We start from the raw sequence: 20649 nt of genomic DNA, 5'->3' as shown, positions 1-20649 counted from the left end.
ATGTTTAGTTTTGCCCAACCTAGGTCGAGGCACAGAAACGGTCTCAATGGGGATAGCTGAGCTGACTACACTGACTGTGCTAGTGGCAGACTCCACTATGCTGACAGGCTGGCTAACAGCCTGCTGCCTGGCATGCACCCTATTTCATTGTGGAGCTAGAGGAGTTAGAGCCCTGTCTATGTTGGTAGATAAGATGAGAGCACCCCTCCAGCTAGGATGGAGTCCGTCACTCCTCAGCAGGTCAGGGTTGGTCCTGTTTGTGGGTGAGTCCCAGAAAGAGGGCCAATTATCTACAAATTCTATCTTTTGGGAGGGGCAGAAAACAGTTTTCAACCAGCGATTGAGTTGTGAGACTCTGCTGTAGAGCTCATCACTCCCCCTAACTGGGAGGGGGCAGAGACAATTACTCGATGCCAACACATCTTTCTAGCTGATTTACTCGCTGAAGCTATGTTACGCTTGGTGATCTGACTGTTTCATCCTAACGTTGTTGGTGCCGACGTGGATAACAATATCTCTATACTCTCTACACTCGCCAGTTTTAGCTTTAGCCAGCACCATCTTCAGATTAGCCTTAACATCGGTAGCCCTGCCCCCTGGTAAGCAGTGTATGATCGCTGGATGATTCGTTTTAAGTCTAATACTGCGGGTAATGGAGTCGCCAATGACTAGAGTTTTCAATTTGTCAGAGCTAATGGTGGGAAGCTTCGGCGTCTCAGACCCCGTAACGGGAGGAGTAGAGACGAGAAGGCTCGGCCTATGACTCGTTGCTTAATGGGGGAAACCGGTTGAAAGTTTCTGTCGGCTGAATGAGCGACACTGGTTGAGCATTCCTACAGCATTTCCCTCCAGAAACCGTGAGAAAGTTGTCCAGCTGCGGGGACCGTGCGAGCTGATTTATACTAAGTTTACTCTCTGTACTTACTGGTGGCACAGACGCTGTTTCATCCTTTCCTACACTGAAATTACCCTTGCCTAACGATTGCGTCTGAAGCTGGGCCTGTAGCATCGTTCTCCTGTATATTATGAGTACAGCGACTGCAATTAGAAGGCATCATGTTAATGTTACTACTTAGCTTCGGCTGTTGGAGGTCCTGACGAACCATGTCCAGATAAAGTGTCCGGAGTGAAAAAGTTGAATGAGAAGAAAAAAAAGTTGAGGGAAAAACCAAAAATATAAACTGTAATTAAAAAGTAAAAACCGTAAAGTTGTCAGGTAGCAAAGTAAGGTTGGCAACAACTCACAGCAACACGTAAACAAGTCTGCAAGTTGTGACCGGACAGACTGTGCATGCAGAGGGTGCAATTCCATTGAATTTAGGATAGTTTAACCAAAATATGCCACAAGACCTAGAATTACCTTGTGTATCCCACAGAAAAGGTTCACTGTTATAAGCTAACATTTTTTGATGAATTTAAACAAAATTCCCCAAATTCCCGGGTTTTACGTCCCATGGAAATTTCCCGACCCTTTGCAGCCCTAATGGTGTGTAACCCTGCTGTGTGTTGTTTGTTTCTTTGTGTCTACAGGCCACCAAGCCCACCTCGCAGCTACTGCAGCGGCCAACCAGGAGCGAGAACGAGAGAGGGAGCGTGATCGGGAGCACCGAGAGAAAGAGAGAGAAAGGGAGCACAGGGAGCGGGAACAGGAGCAAAGACAACGAGAGCGTGAGCGAGCAGTGGCTGCAGCGGTTGCCAATGACTACATGCGTGGAGGTGAGACTCATCATTATATTGTATAGTGCTGTACTGTGTCATCAATAATACAGAAATGAATGTGAGCTAGATAATAGTAGTTTATTTCGATTGGACCTGGCTGGACATGCTCTCACAGAGTTAAGGATTTATGTAGCCTGTCTTTTGCACAGTGTTGGAAAAACCATTATATGCCTCCAACTTTGAATTGCTCTTCTCTGTTATTGAAGTCCCCTCTTTGTCCCCAGGTCCTGGGCAGCCAGACAGACCAGGTAGCCGTGGATACCTGCGTAGCCCCTCCCCCTCTATGAGGTCACAGGAAGCCCAGCAGCAGCGGCCCAGCATCTTCCAGGGAGCCAACAGCAAGGGCGTCATCACCCCTCTCATGTGAGTCTCTATGCTTGCTCCGCTCTGGCCTGGTAAGCCCTGACCTCACCTCATGTACACTCTGAGTCTTAGTGTGTGTGTGCACTGTTAATCCATTCTTATGGGCATACTTTCAGTTGCAAATCGCAACACGTCAGGAGCACACCTGCCTGCACTAAATGTTATGCCATTTGCAATGAAAACCCTGTACATGCTCACAGAACATAACAGCCCTTCTACTCTTTACCCTCTCCCTTGTTCTATATATTTACAGTACCAGTCAAAAGTTTGGACACACCTACTCATTCAAGGTGTTTTCTTTATTTTTACTATTTTCTACATTATAGAATAATAGTGAAGACATCAGAACTATGAAATAACACATGGAATCATGTAGTAACCAAAAAAGTAACCTTTGTATTGATGACAGTTTTGCACACTCTTGGCATTCTCTCAACCAACCAACTACAATGTAGTAGTAGGTGTTCTTAAACTTTTGACCAAGTGCGTGTGTGCTGGACAAAAATATAAACGCATTATGTAAAGTGTTGGGCCCATGTTTCGTGAGCGTTTCTCCTTTGCCAAGATAATCCATCCACCTCTGGCATATCAAGAAGCTGATTAAACAGCATGATTATTACACATGTGCACCTTGTGCTGGGGACAATACAAGGCTACTCTAAAATGTGTGGTTTTGTCATACAACACAATGCCACAGATGTCTCAAGTTTTGAGGGAGCGTGCAATTGGCATGCTGACTGCAAGAATGCTCACCAGAGCTGTTGCCAGAGAATTTCATGTTAATTTGGCAGTACCTCCAACCGGCCTCTCAACCGCCGACAATGTGTATATCTTCGTGTGGGAGCGGTTTACCCCATGTTGGGGTTATGGTATGGGCAGGCATAAGCTACAGACAACGAACACAGTTGTATTTTATCGATCACAATTTGAATGCACAGAGATACCGTGATGAGATCCTGAGGCCCATTGTCCAGCCATTCATCCGCCGCCATCACCTCATGTTTCAGAATGATAATGCACGACCCCACATCGCAAGGGTTAGTGGTTAGAGCGTTGGGCTAGTAACCGAAAGGTTGCAAGTTCGAATCCCCAAGCTGACAAGGTAAAAATCTGTTGTTCTGCCCCTAAACAAGACCGTTAACCCACTGTTCCTAGGCCGTCATTGAAAATAAGAATTTGTTCTTAACTGACTTGCCTAGTTAAATAAAAGTAAAATACATTTTTATAAAGTATCTTTACACAATTCATGAAAGCTGAAAATGTCCCAGTTCTTCCATGGCCTGCAAAACTCACCCATTGAGCATGTTTGGGATGGTCTGGATCGATGTGTATGACCGCGTGTTCCAGTTCCCGCCAATATCCAGCAACTTCGCACAGCCATTGAAGTGGAGTGGGACAACATTCCAGAAGCCACAATCAACAGCCTGATCAACCCTATACGAAGGAGATGTGTTGCGCTGAATGAGGCAAATGCTTGCACACCGTTCTGGCACTCTACGTCCTTTCCAACCGCTCCGCTAAAAACCATCCTGCGCTCACAGGGGGAAAAACGGTCACTCCATTCATTAAAAGCTCAATTTAACCAACACCCATCTTTTTTTCTGACTGCCTGGACCTACTATTTGGTTTTGAAGTATTTAAACCAAACCATATGATTTGAATGACAAGTATTTTAATAAACAAAGTTCAATGTAAGAAGTGCTCATCATTTCAAATAGGCTACATGTCATATAAAACAGTATGTAAACACTCTAAATAGGTCAGGAGCCAAACACGGAAAGAAAATGTATTATTTAGGATATATTATTTTAAGGCTGTAACCTACAAAGAAATGCATTTGCGAGTGCGACACAATTGGCTGGTAGGAACATAAAGTGCTCAGCATTTAAACAACATTTTGTTGTATTAAATCATTAGTCTATAAATTGCGCATATAGGCTGTGACTTACTTACAATTAAATACAAATTAAACAAAAAATGCAATGTTAGGCTCAATCTGCATTGCCTTTTTTTAAATAATATATTTTTTTTAAAGGAGTTTGGTGAGAGAATGTGGCTTCAGGCTCATGCGATGGAGAATGGAGAATATCCTCACCGTGCTTGCAGAGCCCACTGGAGATGCTAAACACCCTTTTGGCCACTCTTGCCAGGCTGGGCATAGATGCAGAGTTTTATTTTTTTCCTTATAGGTAGGCATTTGGTTCATTCAAAATTGAAAGCTCCTTGAAAGTGAGAATATGCCAGGCCTATTGAGACAAAATCATATTTTGGTCGTGTGTGTGTAATGGAGAAAAATGAATGAAACTTTTAAGAGATCTGAGTTTTAGTTTATAAATACTTTGCTACAATGACACACTTAGTTAAGCTACCCATCTCATTCCTTTCATTTAGCATGTGCACATAGTAAGTATACCATCAATATTTAGTGAACCCCATGACAGTAGATAAAGCAAGGGACTATAGCAGCACATAAGTAGACTACAAATGCATGCTGGAGCGGGCATGCCCTGAGGTCATGAAGTGAGTGCTACTGGAGCGGGCATGCCCTGAGGTCATGAAGTGAGTGCTACTGGAGCGGGCATGCCCTGAGGTCATGAAGTGAGTGCTACTGGAGCGGGCATGCCCTGAGGTCATGAAGTGAGTGCTGCTGGAGCGGGCATGCCCTGAGGTCATGAAGTGAGTGCTACTGGAGCGGGCATGCCCTGAGGTCATGAAGTGAGTGCTACTGGAGCGGGCATGCCCTGAGGTGAGTGCTACTGGAGCGGGCATGCCCTGAGGTCATGAAGTGAGTGCTACTGGAGCGGGCATGCCCTGAGGTCATGAAGTGAGTGCTACTGGAGCGGGCATGCCCTGAGGTCATGAAGTGAGTGCTACTGGAGCGGGCATGCCCTGAGGTCATGAAGTGAGTGCTACTGGAGCGGGCATGCCCTGAGGTCATGAAGTGAGTGCTACTGGAGCGGGCATGCCCTGAGGTCATGAAGTGAGTGCTGCTGGAGCGGGCATGCCCTGAGGTCATGAAGTGAGTGCTGCTGGAGCGGGCATGCCCTGAGGTCATGAAGTGAGTGCTGCTGGAGCGGGCATGCCCTGAGGTCATGAAGTGAGTGCTACTGGAGCGGGCATGCCCTGAGGTCATGAAGTGAGTGCTACTGGAGCGAAATTGTTAGCGTGCAAGAAGGCCGACGCACCAGCCTTTGGGAATCTAACTCTGCGCTCTAGTCACACTGCTCTTCGTTCCGTTCACATACTCTGGTGGTCACAAGATACTGACTGGTTTTCTGATCCACTTGATTTTTTTTTTTTAAGGTGACCAACATAGGCATATCTTTATTCCCAGTCATGTGAAATCCATAGATTATCATTAAAGATTGAGTATTTCAATTGACTGATTTCTTTAAATTAAATGTAACTCAGTAAAATTTTCAAATTGTTGCATGTTGCGTTTATATTTTTGGTGTGTGTGTGTGTATATAGATATATATATATATATATGTATATATCAATACAATGTTAACGCCTCCATCACCGATAGCGTCATTGCGGTACACCAGAAGTGCATTAATTTCCAAAGGAACGCTGTGTTTGCCATGCAGCGTTGCAGAGACAGTGTGTTCTGTGTGGTGCATACGTTGGATTTATCGAACGTATGCGTGAAACCATGCGTAGCCAGCTTGACAGAAGGTGAATGTTTAACTTGTGTTGCATGCATACCATTTTGCATGATGACGCTGTCGGTGTGATTGAGGCATAACCCTCTGCCTCTCTCTTCCCCCTCCAGGCCGGCAGCGGCAGCAGCCCAGGCAGGAGCCCGTTACAGCACTGCAGCCGACGCCCTGGCTGCCCTGGTGGACGCCGCCGCCTCCGCCCCTCAAATGGACGTCAACAAAGGCAAGGACTCTTCCAAGCATGACCGAGACGACGACGACATGTCTTTATCATCCTCGGTGGCCAGACGGCAGCACGAGCAGCAGGAGGCAGACAGGCGCTCCATGCAGTCTCCCTACGGCCCAATGTCTCTGCCAGGGGGGAAACTCCACCAAGGATACGCTGAGGGGCCCAGTGGTCCCCAGGGGAGTAAGGACAAGGGTCCTCCCAGCAAGTCACGCATCGAGGAAGAGCTGAGGACCAGAGGAAAGACCACCATCACGGCCGCCAACTTCATTGACGTCATCATTACAAGCCAGATCGCCTCGGACAAGGACTCCCGGGAGAGAGGCTCCCAGAGCTCAGACTCCTCCAGCAGCTGTGAGTCTTCCACATAGAAGAACAGGGAACAGTATAGAACGTAGACACAATGGGACAGAAGGCAGTACGGAACACTGCTGTGGTGGTTAGAGACCTGGATATAGATTTGGTTTGCGGTTTAATTCCCAACATTTCTAACATATAAGACTTAACAACATAGCAAATAAAATAAATACAAATTATAATAATACCTCATATGTTAGTGAGAGGGTTGTTTTATAAGTGTGTGTGTCTGTGCCTGGCCCTGCAGTGTCGTCCAGTAGGTATGAGAACCCCAGTGGAGGAGCCATCGATGCGATCAGCCCAGCCAACTCTCCAGCACAGTCCCAGCAGCAGCAGGACGACAGGGACCGGGCCGACAGGGACCGGGCCGACAGGGAGAGGGCCGACAGGGACCGGGCCGCACAGGCAGCAGCACAAGGTGAGATGGCACTATATACTGTGAAAAAATATGTGTTGTCAGTGCTGGTTTCCCTGACACAGATTAAGCCTGCACCTGGACAAAAAAAAAGCTTGCTCAATAGTGAATATCTATTGAAAGTGCATTTCAGTTAAGGGCTAGGCTTAAATGTGTCTGGGAAACTGGCCCTGACTGACCGGTAAAAGCTCTATAGATGCCATATATGGAGACTTGAAGTATTCTCTTGGCGCTCTGAATAACTTATTCTCAAGTACTGTTTTCCTTTTCCAAGGTTTAAGTTACCTACCATGTCCTACATGAGTACAGTACAATATCTGTACTCAACTGACTTCAATACAAAATTTAAGCAACTCAGCTCTACAAGCTTTATTGAATTCAGGTTACTGCAGAGGCATACTGTATCTTATAGTGATGATATGGTGTAAACATACTACAACCCGAATGACTCCACCCGAGTCATCTGAGTACAACAGATATAGCAGACGACACCATTCCATTCCCCACTAGCCCCCGTCTGGTCACCAGACCGCTGCACAAGCTATTTCTGTCTGCTGGAGGCAAATGTATATCAGTTGGTGCTGGCATGCATTACAGTGCTACCCCTCCTCCCCCTCATCTCCCCTCCCGCAACTTGTTTGTGTGTGTGTGTGTGTGTGGAATATTCTCACTCAGCAGCTGGCATGCGTCCCTTTGACATGATCCGCTACCGCCAGTCAGCAGAGTCACAGCAGCCCCCCTCCTCCCAGGCTGACGGAGGGTACTCCCAGTCCCAGCAGGTCCCCAAGACCCACCGGGTCATGACCCTGGCTGACCACATCTCGGTAAGACACACTGGTAGCTTTCCACAGTTGCATGCCATGTCATTGCCTGCGCAGTCGGCCATCAGATTGATATATCATTATGTGGTTATCTAATATGTTAAAACTAATCAGAGATCTATCAGGCAACTGCAATGTAGTCAGCCTGGAACACATCCAATGACTCATTCATTCATAACCCTTCTCAACGGGGTTCCTGAATCCTGAGGCAAAGTATCCATATTCTGTGTAACCAATACAATTTACTTTACCAAAAATGTATGTACAGTATGCCTCCTATACCACTTTTTGTTGAGTGATGATATCTTGAGTGATCCATCGACTGAACTGCAAATGATGATCTCAAAAACTCTGACAACAGCCTCTACTAGACATCTTAAGAGAAATACTTTTAAGAGTAGTGAAAATGTATGTGTGCCTCGAAGTACTAACATCTCCCTGATCTGTCTGTCCCCTTGTCCTCTCCTCTTTCTCCTGTATAGCATATCATCACCCAGGACTTTGCCAGGAACCAGGACCCTCCTCAGTCCTCCACTACCATCTCCTCCTCTGCCACCACCACATTCCAGAGTGCCCCGCTGCCCGTGTCTATCGGGGGTCGTGCCAAGGTCCCCAGCCGCTACAGCCCAGAAAACCACCAGAGACCCACACCCAGCAGAGTGTCTCCCGATAATGCCCCTGACAAGCCCAGAGCCAGGTACAGTAACAGCACCCGGCGGTAGCCCAACACAGCCTCTTCACCAAGCCAGCCTGAGACATGGTCATTAGGGTGTACACCATGGCAAAATGTTTTGCAACGAAAAACAAAAACTTGTGTTCAGGTAGTACCTCCATGCAAAATGTTTTCTCCCTACTGAACATAACCCTGGTGGTACACCTCTGACCACTCCATCAGATTCTCACTTTTTGCTCTTTTCCTCTGTGCCTCCCCCAGACCTGGTAAATCCCCTGATCGGGGTGGCAGGGGGGCGATAGAGAGCTATGAGCCCATCTCCCCTCCCCAGAGCTACCAGGATAAACAAGAGGCCAGAGAGCAGCAGCAACCACAGAGGCGAGAGGCTGACCAGCCTGAGATGAGGTGTGTAGGACTGGCATATCTTCATAAGAAGTGGGGGTACTCCCATTTGTTTATATTCACCTTACATTGTCTTTCAATGTTATAACTAGGCATATTTGTATGTTTTGGTGTCTTTAAGGTTTAATCTCTCTGGGATATGTGGGACGCGTCCCACCTGGCCAAAAGCCAGGGAAAATGCAGAGCGCCAAATTCAAATAAATTACTATCAAACTTTCATTAAATCACAAAATTAAAGCTACACTTATTGTGAATCGAGCCAACATGTCAGATTTCAAAAAAGGCTTTTCGGCCAAATCAAACGATGCTATTAGCCGAGGATAGCACCTCCGTAAACAAAGAGAGAAACCATATTTCAACCCTGCAGGCGCGACATAAAATGCAGAAATAAAAAATATACTTCATGCCTTTGACGAGCTTCTTTTGTTGGCACTCCAATAAGTCCCATAAACATCACAAATGGTCCTTTTGTTCGATTAATTCCGTCGATATATATCCAAAATGTCCATTTATTTGGTGCTTTTGATCTAGAAAAACACTGGTTCCAACTTGCTCAATGTGACTACAAAATATCTAAAAAGTTACCTGTAAACTTTGCCAAGACATTTCAAACTACTTTTATAATACAACTTTATTTACGTAAAAAAAATACTTAATCGATCAAATTTAAGACGGGATGATCTGTGTTCAATACTGGAAGAAAACAAACTGAAGCATGCTTTCTGGTCACTCGCCTCTAACAGTACACTTCAAGTGACCCTCGTTCAAGATGGCCGTACTTCTTCATTACACAAAGGAATAACCTCAACCAATTTCTAAAGACATCCAGTGGAAGCGATAGGAACTGCAAGAAATCTTAGAAATCTGGATTCCCAATGAAAACCCATTGAAAAGAGAGTGACCTAAAAAAAAAAATGGTTTGTCCTCTGGGTTTCGCCTGCTAAATAAGTTCTGTTATACTCACATCATGATTCAAACAGTTTTAGAAACTTCAGTGTTTTCTATCCAAATCTACTAATAATATGCATATATTATCTTCTGGGGATGAGTAGCAGGCAGTTGAATTTGGGCATGCATTTCATCCGGATGGGAAAATACTGCCCCCTGTCACCAAGAAGTTAAGTGACAAACTAAAAAGCTTGACAGATTTTGTGTGTGTGGTGGATTCTGAATACCTTCCCCTGGCACAAGGACACGTGGATTCAGTGCCCATAGGCGGAATGTGTCTTGTGGGCAGCTGTGACCCATTTGGCATGCCAACAGAGTGGAAACTGGGTGGAGAGGTGCCAGTTGCACGCTAGCCTACTCAGCCATCTGCTGCCTGACTCTTAACCTCTGTAGTGGCCTTTCTCTGGTTACAGGGGTGACTCTCGCTCCCCTGGCAGTGTCAGCTACCTGCCCTCCTTCTTCACCAGGCTGGAGAACACCTCCCCTATGGTGAAATCCAAGAAGCAGGAGATCATTCGTAAGTTGAACTCCTCTGGTGTCAGTGATTCTGATGTTGGTAAGTGTGCTCTCTTCTTATCTACCTTGTACTAACATCATTGAACAAAGCTTTCCAAAATGGAAATAATGTGACATTTGATGGAACTCAACTTATACAGTATTATATGAACATATAATGGGATGCATTGCACTCATTTCTCATTTTCATAAGGGGAAACATTGTAAAGGAAGGCATACTTTAAAATGACTAACAATGAACTCTGTCTTTAGCACCATTTTTTAGTTTCAGACATTTTGTTTACTGTGCTATCATTTCTCCTTTCAGGAAATGCACAACCAGGCACAGAGATCTTCAACTTGCCTGCTGTGACCAGCTCAAGTGCGTTTAGATAATTCTATCACCATTCAAACAAACTAGAATAATTTAAACCAGCAACTATTGGGTAGTGTTCAGTAAGCACCAAAATGGAATAAAATAAATTTAAACAAACATTTTTCTAAATGTTTTCTGTTTGCATACCCTAAAGAACATGACCGTGCTGGCTGCTCCAAATCTTCCCTGTCTAATCGTCCGTCGTGTGTTTGGCCCTCCAGGTAGCGTGAACCCCAGGAACCACTCCTTCAGCGACCCGGCCAGTAACCTGGGCCTGGAGGACATAATTCGCAAGGCCCTGATGGGGAACCTGGAAGAAAGGCCAGAGGAGCACCAGGGAGGGCCTCAGCCCAGCTCTAACACCCCCAGTAACGAGGCCCGCCAGGAGGCCAACCCTTCACCTAGCATGGGTCAGTGGCACACAAGCACACATACAGCCAACTAAAACATATAGGTATAGACACATTCACATGCACACACAAGGAAATTACTGTCTCTATAGGCCCATTGTGGGAATCAAATTCTTAGAAATTCTGATATTTACAACAAACTCACCAGACTAGTCCTAAGCTTTTGCTAACTCTATTGCATTATTGCTAACACTCTTGTATTTGTCTGATTGTCCAACAGGCAAACAGAAACTGCAGAGCAAAGCCAACAGCCGAAAATCAAAGTCGCCCAACCCAGGCCAGGCATACACAGCAGCAGAGCGGCCCTCGTCAGTCTCTTCCGTCCACTCAGAGGGAGACTACCACCAGCAGCCCCCAGCCTGGTCCTGGGAGGACCGGCCCTCGTCCACAGGTACTTAACCTGTCTGGGAACAGAACCCCGTTCCGCTAGCAGAACCCCTCGCCAACAGCCAATGAAATTGCAGGGTGCCAAACTCAATCAACAGAAATCTCATAAATCAAATTTCTCAAACATACAAGTATTAGGCACCATTTTAAAGATAAAATTCTCGTTAATTCAGCCACAGTGTCTGATTTAAAGAAGGCTTTACAGCGAAAACTCCACAAACAATGTTAGGTCACCACCAAGTCACAGAAAAACAGCGATTTTTCCAGCCAAAAAAAGTTGGCTGGAAATATAGATCAAAATAATCACTAACCTTTGATCTTCATCAGATGACACTCATAGGACTTCATGTTACACAATACATGTATGTTTTGTTCGATAAAGTGAATATTTATACCCCAAAATCTCATTTTACATTGGCGTGTTATGTTCAGTAGTTCCAAAACATGCTGTGATTTTGCAGAGCCACGTCAATGCACAGAAATACTCATAATAAACATTGATAATAGATACAACTATTACACATGGAACTTTAGATAAACTTCTCATTAATGCAACCGCTGTGTCAGATTTCACTTCTTTTTTTTAAGCATAATATGAGTGCGGCGCTCAGACGAGAAATCAAGCCAAACAGATATCCGCCATGTTGGGGTCAACATTGGTCAGAAATAGCATTAAAAATATTCACTTAACTTTGATGAAGTTATATTACTGGTCATAGAAACCTATCAAACTATGTATAGAATCAATCTTTAGGATGTGTTTATCATAAATGTTCAATAATGTCCCAACCGGAGAATTCCATTGTCTGTAGAAAAGCAATGGAACGAGAGGTAACTTTCTCATGACCTCGCGTCACGAGCCCGTGGCTCTCTGCCAGACCTCTGACTCATTCCCTTCTCATTCAGCCCCCCTTCATAGTAGAAGCATCAAACAACATTCTAAAGACTGTTGATATTTAGTGGAAGCCTTAGGAAGTGCAAGATGACCAATATCCCACTGTCTTCGATAGGGGATGAGTTGAAAAACTACAAGCCTCAGATTTCCCACTTCCTGTTTGGATTTTTTTCTCAGGTTTTTGCCTGCCATATGACTTCTGTTATACTCACAGACATCATTCAAACAGTTTTAGAAACTTCAGTGTTTTATATCCAATACTACTAATAATATGCATATAGGAGGCAGTTTACTCTGGGCACACTTTTCATCCAAAAGTGAAAATGCTGCCCCCTAGCCCAAACAGGTTAAGGCCCTTAGCCCATATAAACCTTGACTGTCTGGCCATCATTCCACATTAACAGCCACACAGGTATTCAGAAATCTGGATTTTATTTTCTTGTATCTCAAAAATAGATTTTCAGCCTGACATATTAGACACAAAACAGTCTGAATCCCTCTAATGACTATCCTGTCTCACTTTACTCTCCAGGCTCCATGCAATTCCCCTATAACCCCTTGACCATGCGCATGCTGAGCAGCACCCCCCCCACCTCCATACAGGCCCAGCAGCCCCCACCTGGAGGCCCTCTGGGGCCCCAGCAGCAACAGCGTGTATGGGAGCGAGAGCCCCTACTGTCGGAGCAGTATGAGACCCTGTCAGACAGTGACGACTGATCCCTGCCACAAGAATCCTACCTGCCCCCCATCCCACTCCAGAGGAAGGGCAGGCCTCTCAGTACAGGCCTGCATGCCCCCCCCACAAAAAAATTACTATCCTCACTCACTGGTGCTGATCGAGTGTGGGGAGAACAGGGGGTGTGGCGGTATCCCTTTTGGTTCAAGTGCGCCCTCTAGCTGCCAGCAGGAAGAAAGGCAGCGAGTGACTTCTGACGGGCTGGAATCTTCAGGATGGACTGACTGACTCCCTTTACGTCCAGAAGCTTTGATAGACACAGCCTGCCAGGACGGAGAACGCCTGAGTGGAAGATATGATGAAAGATGAAGAACTTGTATGTAAAAAGATGAAAAAAAACCAACACTTTTTTGTGGTTGATTTCTGTAAAGAAATGCTTTTGTCTTTAAGAAAAATCATTATATGTAAATAGAGTAACCTTTTGCAGTGGTTTTTTTCTGAACTTTTAGTGATGCTTTTAAATGGATCCACTTTGTTTTTGAATGAATGGGGGGGGTTAATCTTGAATATCAGTCGGTCTCTCCCTGTCCATCTCGTACCCCCCACCTATCTAGCACCACAGTGAAGCTGAGAGACAGAACCTGTGGGTTGTACTTGATAATGAGGGGAGAACTGTAGGAGAAGCCCTGACCACCAAGCACCACCAAAGCCTGTTGTGGACATAAGTGAATGAAACAAACACATGTTAACATTTCAATTGCGGCTTTGTAATTTGATGCCTGTCTTTGCAACACTGTGGAGAAAGATGATGCATGGATGTAACAATATTCCCCCTGATCTAGAACTTAAAGAAAGCTTTTGTCAGTCAGTCACCACACCCTTGAGACAAAACTCATGTATTTGGTACAAGTTGAGAACACTGGTGTAGGAGCAAGCAGAAAGGTGAAAGAAGACTAATTAATAAGCTTGATGTTGTCCCAAGTTGTTTCTTCTCCTCATGACTACTTCTGGGCCCCCATGTTGATCTGAACTCTGTCATTGAGCCAATAGTTTTTGGATTAAGCTGACCACCACTACGGTGGGTGTATTGTATGGCACACAGTCTGACCCGTAGCTATCCCTCTAGGGTTTCCAACAAGTGCAGAATGTTCTACTTACAGTACTCTGCAACCCATGTTGTCATGGTAACTAAAGTACATTGGGAACCTTTTCTAGAGGTTCGCCCATGCCTTGTGGCTGGAGAAAAATAAGGCAGCTTTAAACACATTTTCTCAGAGATATAAGTTGGTGTTTTTTAATGTTTTTGTTTTGTATCCTTAGTCCTTTTTTTTGTATACTGTCCAGACAGAAAACCGATTTGTGCGATTTGTCTTATGTTTTAGACAACAAAAGACAAATAACCAAACATAAATGGTCTGCACCATTGTTGCACTTTTTGCTTTGTAACCTTTGACAACAAAAGCATACTTTCTACCTGTTGTATAACTTATTCACGCTCCTGCAGAGGATTGTACTGAGATGTGCTTTGACTTTGCCCATCACTCATGGAAACCTGGATGTTTATGACCGAGATCCTGTCTTCTCTTGTAGCTGGTACATGGTTTTGTAGTGTGACATGCATTGCAGTTTTACTTTTGTTTGGGGTACAGTCAAGATGTTAAGGAAGAGTTGCTTTTTTGCTGTCATGGTGACTATTCAAATCCATGGCCTCTTAATCTATTCTCAATATTCTAGATTAATATCAGCCGTTTTTTTGTCAACAGACATGTAGCTTCTTTAAATTTTGAATTTTGACAAGGTCAACTTTGATATTGACAGTAATGTTCCATGTTGGTTCTCTCAGCTTTTGCTTTGCTTAAATAACAATCCCAATCTGCTCTAAACTAGATTTATTTTCCCCAAAAAATATTTTGATTTGTTTGAAGTCCTAGAGCTCAGATTTTTGCTATCATTTTCAACATCAGTTATTCAACATCCTATTTTTGATGGGATGTCATGTGTTTACAACGGCAATGACAAAAAGTTTACTTGAATCTTAAAGAAAATCGAAATGAAGACAGAAAATAATTAGTGCATCTTTTCAGCTCAATGGTTGAGTCCAAAATGGCAACCTATTCCCTATATAGTGTACTACTTTTTTGAGTGATATCCAATCTGTTAAACAACATTTGGCTGTTTAAAATTTGAGACTTAAACCCATGTAGCCCATGATGTTGAAATGCAATGTTTGTATCGCACAATGTCTCTTAATAGTCTATTACAAGAGTTCAGACCAATCAATAAAGTGGATCAGTTCTCCACCTCAAACGTTTGCATCTTTGTTTCCTTCTCTGATTGGTCATTGGCTTACAAGTTCTGATACCTCCATCACTTAGTCTAGGGCTAGGCCAAGAGACTAACGGCTCCATCCAATACAAGGCAAGGCTCATCTATAAGTGGTGCAGCATCTCAGTGCAAGAGGTGTCACTGCAGTCCCTGGTTTGAATCCAGGCTGCATCACATCTGGCATTGATTGGGAGTCCCATAAGGTGGGGCACAATTGGTCCAGCGTCGTCTGGGGTAGGCCGTCATTGTAAATAAGAATTTGTTCTTTATTTAACTAGGCAAGTCAGTTAAGGTTAAATAAATACAAATATTTCAGTGTGGTGAAATGACTAACAAAACAATCAACTTTCATTGCTAAAATGTTTTTGGTATGCCGAAGAACCCTCAATGGAACAGCCTTTTCACATTCCTGCTGAAGACTAACAGATGGTAGGCAAAAGCCAGCAGAGCAGCTACAGAGTGGTGGTAACTCTGCGAGTGCAAGTTGTTTTGGTGTGGCGAAGAGAGCAAGGTCGCAAATGCCCTGATCCCTTTGCTACACTTGGACAAGAAATGCAATCTTTGGTCTGGAATGTGGGAACCTGCCATGAGGTACGCCTGAAACGTTTTTAGAGAACAGACATGAATGATTGAGGTAAAAGTTCTAGTCTATGCTGTTTCTCATCGTTGTTTGACGGACCTGGTCTCTCACCATATGTCCTCCGCTGCCCGGTCTCTTCAGGCCCACAGCAGGAGGTGGGAAGGGTCCTGGCGGATCAGGGCCGGTGCCCATTCAGACCATGACCAGTGGCTGGCCCAGGGAATATAGCAGGAAATACATCCTGAACCTTCCCAGCCAGAGAGACATAGGGAACAGGTGAAGTTAGATGAGTACTCTACCTGGTCTATAGACAAAAATACAGAATGAAAACTGTAATATAAGCTGATCACAACAAAAGGTTGATATTGATATAAAGCCTATTTGTTGTATAAGCCAAGACAGTCAGTTAGCATACATTTGGTCAATGTGTGCTTAGGGCCTCCTAATTTGGGCAGTCCCACCTGAATACCTCACTGCCCATGACAGACTCAGGCTTTTTAAGCCAGATGGCTGGCCCCTCTTAAGTCCATCATGAGGATCCTGGATAGGGGCAGGCACCCTCGTCCATCCTTCTGCAATGACACACCACAGGTGCCGTAGAGACCTGAGATCTCAACAGCTCCTTCCCTCATCCTGTCCAAGTTCTTGAAAAATAGGAAATATATCGCTTAAAGCAGTCCGGTGGTCTTCAATTCAGAACATGTAATTTGAGAAACTAATGTAATTGCCCAGGTATTGGATTGCAGCTTGGTATAAAGCAATACTCTCAACAGTCTACATTTATAGAAACACCCATTTCATCGTGCATTAAACATATCATACCACCTTTCCATTGGAGTCAAATTCATCCCAGTAATTGTATGGGATAAATACAACCTAAACATGCTCAAAGAAATATAAATAAAGCAGCTAGAGAGAACTATTACAAAGCTATTACAAACCTGGCGTTGTAAACTCAATAATCTATCAACAACCACACGGGACCCCCACACATATTTCTCAGGATCAGCAGGGCAGGCCAGTCAACCATGTGAAAACAAAACAACATGCCTTGCTTGTTCAACTAGAAATGTAGCTGAGGAACGCTCAACTCAAGTTTCAAGTTTAAATGTCACGTGCACAAGTACAATGAAATGCCTTTCTTGCAAGCTCCAAACCCAACAATGCAGTAATCTATATGTAGAGCTAAAAATAACATAAGGTAGAACAAAACCACACGAGAAATAAGAAATAACACGAGAAAGTAAGAAGCTATATACAGAACCAGTTCCAATACCATATTTTGCAGGGACACTGGAGTGATAGCTGTAGATATCAGAGCTTGTTGGGAGGAGCTATAGGAGAACAGGCTCATTGTAATGGCTGGAATGGAATATTGGAACAGAGTCAAACACCTTTCCATGTTTGATGTGGTTGGTACCATTCCAAGGATTCCATTCCAGCTATTACAACGAGCCGCTCCTCCCACCAGCCTACTCTTTTAGATATGTGTAGGGGTAAGGTGATTAGGTGTCAGGGTATATGATAGAGTAGCAGCAGCGTAAATTCTGATTGTATGTGAGTGTGTGTGCGTGCAGGTGTAGAGTCAGTATAAATGTGTGTGCATGTTATGTGTGTGTTGGAGTGTCAGTGTGTGTAGAGTCCTTTGAGTGTGCATAGAGACAGTACAAAAATAAAATACAAGGGTCACCTCAGATAGTCCGTGTAGCCATTCTGTTAGCTATTTGGCAGTCTGATGGCTTGGGGATAGAAGCTGTTCAGAATCCTGTTGGTGTCAGACTTGATTCACCGGCACCGCTTGCCGTGCGGAAGCAGAGAGAACAGTCTATGGCTTGGGTGGCTGAAGTCTAACGATTTTCCGGGCCTTCCTTTCAAACTGCCTGATATAAAGGTCCTGGATGGCAGGGAGCTCAGCCCCAGACATGTACCTGGCTGTCTGCACCACCCTCTGTACCGCCATGCAATTGAGGGAGGTGCTGTTGCCATACCAATCAGTGATGCAGCCAGTCAAGATGCTCTCAATGATGCAGTTGTCCCTGAGTCCTAAGTTTGGTGACGAGCTTGGAGGGAACAATGGTGTTGCACGCTGAGCTCTAGCATTCTCACATAGGTATTCCTCTTATCTAAGTGCGTGAGGGCAGTGTGGACTGCAATTAAGATTGTGTTGTCTATGGATCTTTTAGGGCAATATGCAAATTGGAGTGGGTCTAGGCCTAGGGTGTCTGGGATGATGGAGTTGTGTTCCATACCAGCCTTTCAAAGCACTTCATGATTACAGATGTGAGTGCTACAGGGTGGTAGTAATTGTGGCATGAAGCTTTCGAGTTCATTCCAATAGGAATGATGGTAGCCATTTTAAGACGTGGGGATTACAGACTGAAAATTACGGTTGAATATTACCATGAATATGCCTGCCACCTGATCTGCACATGCTCTGAGAATGCGCCCTGGAATACCGTCCACCCCTGCTGCTAGTTCTGACCTGATTAATGACCTTACTCACTTCGACCTGGGAAAGAGAGATCACCAGGTTCTCTGGGTCAGTGGGGGCCCTCACGCATGGTACGATGTTGTTATTGTGGAAGCGTGCATAGAATGCATTGAGTTCGTCTGGAAGAGAGGCATCATTGGGCAGATCAGGACTAGGTCTTCGCTTGTAAATCCATAATGGACTGTAGCCCCTGCCACATGCGTTGGAACCTGTGTAGTATCAGTTCACCTTATTGTCCTTTAACTCGTTAGATGACTCTGTGAAGATTTTAGAGGGACTTCCTGTACTTGTTTCTCTCCTCAGTCGTCGCCTCAGGGTTGTCTGCAATAGCCCTGTCCTCTACTGAGTTGAGCGTTCCTCAGCTAAATTTGTCTCTAATATACAGTGGCCATATCAGACCTGCAAGTCATATTATGCCAGCTTGCAAAGTGATATTTAATTCCTATTGGAATCCAGCAATACTGGTGATACTTTTATATACCCAAAAAAAATCTGCATTCAGAATGACTGTCAAGGTTAGAAAGACAAATATATAAGTGAGACTAACAAACCATTTAAACTGGAACAACCATTTCAGTAACGGGTGCAATAAATCCAACTAACATATTCCATTAGTTTAGAAACATGTATGTTATTTATTTATTTATATTTTATTTATTCTTCCTCCCGGGGAAGGACTGCCCGTTCCATGATCTCGCCATCACGGTTGACAACTCCATTGTGTCCTCCTCCCAGAGCGCTAAGAACCTTGGCGTGATCCTGGACAACACCCTGTTGTTCTCAACTAACATCAAGGCGGTGGCCCGTTCTTGTAGGTTCATGCTCTACAACATCCGCAGAGTACGACCCTGCCTCACACAGGAAGCAGCGCAGGTCCTAATCCAGGCACTTGTCATCTCCCGTCTGGATTACTGCAACTCGCTGTTGGCTGGGCTCCCTGCCTGTGCCATTAAACCCCTACAACTCATCCAGAACGCCGCAGCCCATCTGGTGTTCAACCTTCCCAAGTTCTCTCACGTCACCCCGCTCCTCCGCTCTCTCCACTGGCTTCCAGTTGAAGCTCGCATCCGCTACAAGACCATGGTGCTTGCCTACGGAGCTGTGAGGGGAACGGCACCTCAGTACCTCCAGGCTCTGATCAGGCCCTACACCCAAACAAGGGCACTGCGTTCATCCACCTCTGGCCTGCTCGCCTCCCTACCACTGAGGAAGTACAGTTCCCGCGCAGCCCAGTCAAAACTGTTCGCTGCTCTGGCCCCCCAATGGTGGAACAAACTCCCTCACGACGCCAGGACAGCGGAGTCAATCACCACCTTCCGGAGACACCTGAAACCCCACCTCTTTCAGGAATACCTAGGATAGGATAAAGTAATCCTTCTCACCCCCCTTAAAAGATTTAGATGCACTATTGTAAAGTGGCTGTTCCACTGGATGTCTTAAGGTGAACGCACCAATTTGTAAGTCGCTCTGGATAAGAGCGTCTGCTAAATGACTTAAATGTAATGTAAATGTAAATTTATCTTTGTGCATAACATTTATAAATCAATCAATGCAAAACACAACAAACAAAAAATATATTGAAATATAAAAATCTAACTGCAATAGAGCATGCTGGGAAATGTGATAATGATGGCTGTGGCTTTGCCAGTCAAGCTTGACCAGCTAGACCAGGGGTATTCAACTCTTAAACAACAAGATCCGGAGCCTACTGGTTTTCTGTTCTACCTGAAGATTAATTGCACCCACCTGGTGTCCCAGGTCTAAGTCCCTGATTAGTGTGGTACAATGAAACAACAAAGTGAAACTAGCTTTGAAGTCCAGAGTTGAGTTTGAGGGAGCTAGACTATGTAGGACCAGCATAGGCCAGTATAGACCAGCTTGGTCAGTATAGACCAGCATCACCAGCATACCCTACTAGTATTAGCTAGTCACCAGCATACAAGCATGAGCTGATTACCAGCTTGACCAGCTGGTCAGCCAGCTTAACCAGCTAGCTAGACCATGCTGGTCAGACCAGCATAGAATAGCATGGATCAGCATAAACCAGCATGGACCAGCTTGAACATGTAGGCTGGTCTATCCTGTTTTTTTAAAGTAGGGTAGTTCTCATACACTGCTCAAAAAAGTAAAGGGAACACTTAAACAACACAATGTAACTCCAAGTCAATCACACTTCTGTGAAATAAAACTGTCCACTTAGGAAGCAACACTGATTGACAATAAATTTCACATGCTATTGTGCAAATGGAATAGACAACAGGTGGAAATTATAGGCAATTAGCAAGACACCCCCAATAAAGGAGTGGTTCTGCAGGTGGGGACTACAGACCACTTCTCAGTTCCTATGCTTCCTGGCTGATGTTTTGGTCACTTTTGAATGCTGGCGGTGCTTTCACTCTAGTGGTAGCATGAGACGGAGTCTACAACC

General features: G+C 44.7%; 1 protein-coding gene across 1 annotated transcript in view; it reads left to right on the top strand.

Moving 5' to 3' along the window:
- LOC115135922 (nuclear receptor corepressor 1-like) overlaps positions 1-15136 on the top strand; it is a 124975-nt gene extending 109839 nt beyond the window's left edge. The window contains 12 exon segments of the mRNA XM_029671140.2: positions 1531-1716; positions 1944-2082; positions 5858-6324; positions 6575-6745; positions 7418-7566; positions 8046-8260; positions 8498-8641; positions 10000-10142; positions 10410-10463; positions 10679-10867; positions 11088-11258; positions 12682-15136. Coding sequence (XP_029527000.2) covers positions 1531-1716; positions 1944-2082; positions 5858-6324; positions 6575-6745; positions 7418-7566; positions 8046-8260; positions 8498-8641; positions 10000-10142; positions 10410-10463; positions 10679-10867; positions 11088-11258; positions 12682-12866 — 2213 coding nt within the window. The 3' untranslated portion in view covers positions 12867-15136.
- Positions 15137-20649: the final 5513 nt, after the last annotated feature.

Source organism: Oncorhynchus nerka, linkage group LG10 (assembly GCF_034236695.1).
Source record: "Oncorhynchus nerka isolate Pitt River linkage group LG10, Oner_Uvic_2.0, whole genome shotgun sequence".
Taxonomy (NCBI): Eukaryota; Metazoa; Chordata; class Actinopteri; order Salmoniformes; family Salmonidae; genus Oncorhynchus; species Oncorhynchus nerka.
The sequence above is the reverse complement of the archived record's forward strand: the minus strand, read 5'-3'. Positions and strand labels throughout refer to the sequence as shown.